This window comes from Aplysia californica, unplaced genomic scaffold (assembly GCF_000002075.1).
Source record: "Aplysia californica isolate F4 #8 unplaced genomic scaffold, AplCal3.0 scaffold00793, whole genome shotgun sequence".
NCBI classification, from domain to species: domain Eukaryota; kingdom Metazoa; phylum Mollusca; class Gastropoda; order Aplysiida; family Aplysiidae; genus Aplysia; species Aplysia californica.
Genome location: NW_004798063.1, coordinates 159,714 through 166,336, shown reverse-complemented (window position 1 = coordinate 166,336; position 6,623 = coordinate 159,714). Strand labels below are relative to the sequence as shown.

Here is a 6,623-nt window from a genome sequence, read left to right as displayed (position 1 = left end):
TTCTTTTTACTACTAGATCTACAAACAAATGTATTATTAAATAGATAGAGATTGAGATATAGGCTTAAAAATGGACCCCCCCCCAAAAAAAAAACAAAAAAAAACTTTATTTCTTCATCAGCGCTATATCTACGAAGTGGTTTATTTCTTATTGACTGAATCAAAACGTAGATCTATAGGGCCTATCGAACTTATAAAAAGAAGTATGAATTAAGATGTGGTATCATGGGAACCTCCCAATCACCCCACCCTTTCTCTCCTCCCGAATCTCAATACCTCCCCCCCCCCAAAAAAAAAACCAAAAAAAAATAAACAGTTTGGCTTTAAATTAAACCAAGATCAGTCATAGAAAAGAATTCAAGTTTTTCTTCCATTAGGTGTAGGAAGGCACTGAAGCTCTTCATAAAGCATAAAACTTTCCCTAGTGACATTTGAACAGGAATCTGTATTTTTCATTCTTATGTTCACTTATTTTTTTTTATTATACATGTACCAAACAAGTAGATCTAGTGTTTCTTTATGTCGGTATTAAACTTTTTTTAAAGAACTAAAGTAGACGATCTACAGCATTTAAACTAAAGTTCCTTTCATTGCTGTTTTAAGTAAATCTAATTTGGGGCATTAGTAAAACAACTGAGACAGCTCTGGACTCACTAAAGATAAAAAAGGGAACTTAACGTTGTTTTGTAGCCTGGACAATTGTTTGTCTACACAGTGTAGTGATGACTGATATTATGCTGTGCATATATAGCAAGCTCAGCACCAAACGCAATCTGGCTATGGTTTCCTTTGTCACAATAAACTTAGATATCTATCCTATACACTACTTCATACATTTTAGACACAAGCCTATCTTTGGCTACTCCCATCCATCATTTTCCCATAAAAATAATTAGGATTGATGATGCTGTTATATTACTTTGTTTTATATATATATATATATATATATATATATATATATTAGTATAATATAAATATAATATATAAATAAATATAATATATATAGATCTATTTAAGTCAGTGAGTGAAATTGGTACCTCAGATTAGTAGATCTAGCTTGGATTTTGTGATGTTTAAGTAAGTAATTAAACACAAAGACGAGGCAAAATTGCAGTGGTTACATCTGATATCAATTAACTGAAAGGTAGGCACTGATCAGACCAGACTCTTAATCTCTTCGAATATTTTCTTCAAAACGGAGATCTGGGTCTAGATCTAGATCTAATCTGTCTAAATTCTAATCAATCTTATTCTTACTCTTACCAATGAAATGAAAGAGGGGTTCCTTTGGAGGCTCTGTTAGTACACTAATAAATACAGCAGTGTTGCACCATCCTTTCTGGTCTCGTTTTATTGTAAAGATAGTCTCTAAGGCTGCAATAATAATAACAATAATAATAATAATAACAATAATAATAACAACAACAAAATAATAATAACAATAATAATAACAACAACAACAATAATAGTAATAATAACAAAAATAATAATAATGACAATAATAATAACAACAACAACAATAATAATAATAACAATATAATAATAATAATGCAGATCATTTCTATAGCGCCCACGAACACAGCTCTATGTGCTTTACATAAATGCATGTATGAGCAATATTCACACACACACACACACACACACACACACACACACACACACACACACACACTCACACGCACACATCCCACGCATACACTTACACATAGTACAAACATGATCTAGATCTAGAGATCTAGATATCTACATCTAGATCTCGACGTCTAGATCTATGAGGATTTGGCTTTTCTTTGGGTTACATAAACGAGTTTCAGTATTATTTTCATTAAGCTGGAGCGTATTATCAATCATCCAGTTCTTGACATCCTCAATGCACATACCCATGGTGGCAGGGGAGGTTTTAACATCTAGATCTAGTGGTGGAACAGATTTATACAACTGTTTATTATCTGCGTACAAGTGATAATTCACACTCAACTGTGCTTTCTAGTCACAGCTCCAAGCGGATGTGTATATAACGTATACTCGATTGGTCCCAATAAGACGTTAATCCAGAAAGGGACTAGATCTAGATCTAGATCTAGAGGTTTCATATGCTTGCACTTTTAAGAGAATCGCTTTGGATTAAAACATAACGTTAGAATCAAATAAAACACGTAAGAGCAGAGACACGCCCACTCACATGTAAACAAGAGTTTTCGCCCACTGAAAAAAGGCCGCCTACAAACTCAAACGTTTCCGTGTCACGTGACCTCGTACGGACTCTAGTATAAAAGGAGATAACTCTATGGGTAGACTCGACCAGTGTAATAGTTCGCTTAGATAATCAGCGCGTCTGGGTGCTTATAACTGTGGCCCGAAAGGGGTGAGCAGGGTATATGCGACAATGAAACAGTTCTGACTGCTATGCACATGTTCCCTTCAACTATATTGGTTGACTCTTCCAGCCTCACTTTCAGCTTACTTAATCAAAGCTTCTGACTGCTTATGGAGTGGCCCGATATGGGCGAACAGGCTATTTCTGTGGCAATGAAACGGTTTTGAAGGTTAGGCATAGTCTATTGTTCATTGGTGATTATGAACGTCTTTTTACATTTAATTTATGAGGTTTACGTCTATGGGTGAATTTGACTGCGACAATGTTTCAAAATTAGGAAGGAAAGCAGTGATTATTTGATTATATAGACGCTTCGCCTCTGATACATATATTGTATAATGGCAATGTGCTGTAGCGGAGCTTTGCTGGCGCACGCAGGAAATCCCAGTTCGATTCCTGTGAGGGGAGAATATTTGAACTAGTAACTCGATATTTCTTCTGTGACGTTCTATCCTTTTTTTAGGCCCGAGTTTGTCCTGACAGGCTGGGTCGAACCCGTCTTCTAGATTATCTAAATTGTGTCAATGAGAGCGTAAAACATCAACACTAAAAATAAAGACAAAAAATATTTAAAGCATGAAAATACCCCATTGTATTTTTTTTTTTAACATGAAAGCTTTGTGAAGGAGGCAGAAAAATGTTGGACAGAAATTACGCAACAGGAATGTTCTCAAACGCCGCATGAAGAGCTATAACATAGATGACAGCACACGGGTAAATTGACAAACAGAGGAGAAGAAGGCAGAACAGCACCTACACATGGACGACTGGTGCCTCTATAAATAAATTATCCATGGTGTAGAGGTTAAGAAACCCCGAGGGAAACAATGAAAGCAAAATATGCTATGGGTTGCCGAAAAATGTCCTGCTACATCTCCACGTTCCAGGGCTGCAGTCAAACGTGGAACAAAGAAAGCAAGAAAAGTATCTAAACTCTCTCAAAACCTGACCAAACATCACCAAACCGCAAGGTACCATACGTTTTATATTATATACTTCATATTATATATATATACGCACACATACACGCACACAATACCTTTTACGTCCATTTAAAAACACTCTCTGTGGATTTTATAGGTAAACATTGATCAAAGGCACAAATAATGTGAATGTGCAGTAACTAAGAACACTCAAGTTTTTGAAGTCACCAGATTTTGGTGGCCATTCTCTCGCTCATTTTACCTTTCACACCAGACAACCCCCAATGCCTTCAATTGCAAATATCTCGAATTTTATAAAAGATAAAGGAGGATATTTTAATCAAAAGCAAGACAACTGAACAACAGGGCGCGAAGGCTGACTTGTTTGACAGGATAATATAATCGAAGTGAGACAAGAACCAGATACAGATGAGACCGCACACGAAAAGCTTTCCCACTGCCCGAACATAATTAGCACAACTTCTTATTCGAGGCGGCATCACTGACTTGTTAATGAAAACAAATCCTTTATTTATATTGTATGTTCAGCCGACAAAGTAATAGCGAAGAGATCTCATTACGTAATTATTCCCAATTAGGGGAAAACATAATTAAAGCCTATTTTTAAACATGCCATGTGAATAGTGGTCTCAATATTCTAAAAGAAAATGTAATTAATGATGTGAATACACAAACAGAAGGCAAAGAAGCTGAGATGACAATGCTACTAATGTATAATCAATTTGGTTTCAAATCTTTTTGTCTTTATCTAGCTTTTGGAGGCCAGTAACCGCGGATGCCATAATCATTCCAGGACCTGATTATACGGTTGTCAAACGACAAGGGAAAGCAACGCGCACTCATACCAGCCATGAGATTATAAGGGGTAAGCCCCACCCCTCATTTTTTTAAAGGTAGACTCTACTAGTCTAATTGCTAGCTTACACGATCAGCGCTTGTGACTGCTTAAGAGAATGGACCTAAAGGGGGTGAACGTGATATATATGTGGCAAAGAAACAGTTTCCAGTGTTGCCTTTACTGCTCATAATTTGTTATAATTTCATAAACGTCTCTTCAATTTTTCTGCAATAAAACACTCTATCATTTGCCATTCTGCCTCCTAGGGTTGTTAGCATCCACGCCAGGCTTTTATGTTTAAGTACCACCTTCTGTAAAGTCTTCTCCTTCCTCTCTTGCCATTCCTATCACGAAAGTATAATTGTTTCATACTGATAGCCAGAGTGAGTCTTATTGGTGGTTGGAGAGCTCCATTGGTAAGTCCTACTACTTTACTTTCTTTCTGTTGTTTGGTCTGTCTGTTTTACTTTTTCCCACCATTAAATGACCATTATTATGTCGATATGCTTCTCTATACTCAAACAAACAAACAAAATCAAAGCCGAAAAACACTCATGTGTAAACAAAGATTCCGCCAAGGACTCACTCTTCCCCCCCTCTACCACAAAAGACAGCTCTGACACCGGCGTCTACGATGGCCTTGTACCTGGAGTTTGTGTTGTAATACACCACGGCGTTCAGCGCGGCGTTCAGGTACGCCAGAGCCCAGGCGATCATTGTGACCAGGGAGAAAAGCTTTGTGTAACCTTTGACCTCGTTGAACTTTGGCACGAGCCGCCTGACCGCTGAGTACAGCATGAAGGGCAGCGAGAGTACCAGGAAGAGAACGGTGACCAGGATGACCATCTTGACCACTCTGTCGTCACGTGAGGTCTGGGAAGCTCCACAGTTTTGGGATTTTCGGAATTCGGAAGAAGCTCGGAGTTTGGTTGCCAGGACAATGACGCAAACGAACATGGTTGTTATGGCAATCCACCATATTGCTGTTCGGTTCATGATATCGTTCAGCTCTATAGCCTGTGGTCTGTCGGCGGTGTAGCGCAGACGATAAACAGTTCTGTTGTTTATGGCGTCATACTCTGCCACAATCTCCTGGGTAATCAGGGTCGGCAGTCGGGTGAGCACCGTGCTTACTGTGATCCCCACAATACACACAGCAGTTCTGGACCGTGTGAACACACCCTTAAACTTAAGGGGGATGGCAACGCAACAGCACCGCACCAGCGCAATGAACACCGTGATCAACATAGACGTGTCGTAGAATATCACGGCGTACCAGTAGATAAAGAAAAGGATGACAGAGGGCTGGATGACCCACATGACCTGTCGGCCTAAGTTCGCTACAAATAAAATATCGCACACCGCGCTCACAGAAGACAAAGTCAAATATGCTCCGTCAGACAGGGACAGAGCAAAAAAAGAAATGTTAACGGAATCTTTGAGTCCCATTTTGTAAAAGACGAGGATATTAAGGCCGTTGGAAAACAGACCGAGAACAATGGCTGTTGGTCTAACTCCATATATCAAAATGTGACTGAAAATGACGTACACTTCGAGTGGTAAAATCTCTGTTGGGGCTGGAGAGGCCCTTGGTCCGAGAGAACTGTTTGTTTCCATACTGCAAAGAAGATATAACTTAACATCAAGCGAGATGTAATACGATAATGAATTTGTTACTGGAATATTAACACGTGGTTAATAAAACAAGTCCTTTATTATCCCCGCCTTTATAGTACATTTCAAATTAGAGTTTTTCTTCCTTGATATCGAAGATGCCAACAGTATTCAAGTAGATAGGGGTATGGCTTTCTTTGTCTTTATGGACGGCCTAATTTTTTTTATTAAAAAAAGCTAAACGTTTTAATAGTCTTCCCAGACAATAATTTGATTTTCCAAAGTAAACATTTCTACAGCTTTGTGGTCTAAATACCTAACGTTCAAAGTAACCGTAACTAGCATTTCATATCAACATAGACATCTATGGCAATGTTACAATTTATTCGGGCATCGTTGGCGTCTTTGTTTCTCCTGGTTTTCTGTGAATCTTTTTATCCAATATTAGATTATTAGAAAAATAATTAGTGTTATCACTTCTCACTTCCCTTTGGCGGACAAATTACTCTGTCTTGTAAGATGAGTAATAACTGAAATCGTTTGAACTAATATCACTATTACATTTCAGTGCTCTTACCAAACGTGATAATCACTGTTTATAGTGTTAATTAAGTTTTATTCTGTGTCAAAATGTTTGCTTAGACCCCATTATTTTCTGCTGGTAGAAACGCTCGGCTGTCAAAGGTGCTTATTATAACCATTTTACAGTTACAACTATGTGTAAATCAATTTTTGATCGGTGGGGAGTGCAGACCTGAGTATCTTGAGACTGTGTTAGGTGTGATCAGTATGACAATTATTTCTCCCCCCCCTCTCTATCTCTCTTTCTCTCTCTCTCTCTCTCTCTCTC

The 6,623-nt window shown here is 38.1% G+C and overlaps 1 protein-coding gene across 1 annotated transcript; it reads right to left on the bottom strand.

Annotated features, from left to right (window-relative positions):
• Window positions 1–4,741: 4,741 nt before the first annotated feature.
• Window positions 4,742–5,608, bottom strand: LOC101846167. Its single transcript, XM_005109583.1, has one exon. It carries the CDS (start codon window positions 5,606–5,608, stop codon window positions 4,742–4,744), a length of 867 nt encoding a protein of 288 aa, XP_005109640.1.
• Between the last annotated feature and the right edge of the window lie 1,015 nt (window positions 5,609–6,623).

What these genes read in the sequence shown, in the direction of transcription:
- LOC101846167 (XM_005109583.1), bottom strand. Translation starts at nt 5,608, where the DNA reads ATGGGACTCAAAGATTCCGTTAACATTTCTTTTTTTGCTCTGTCCCTG.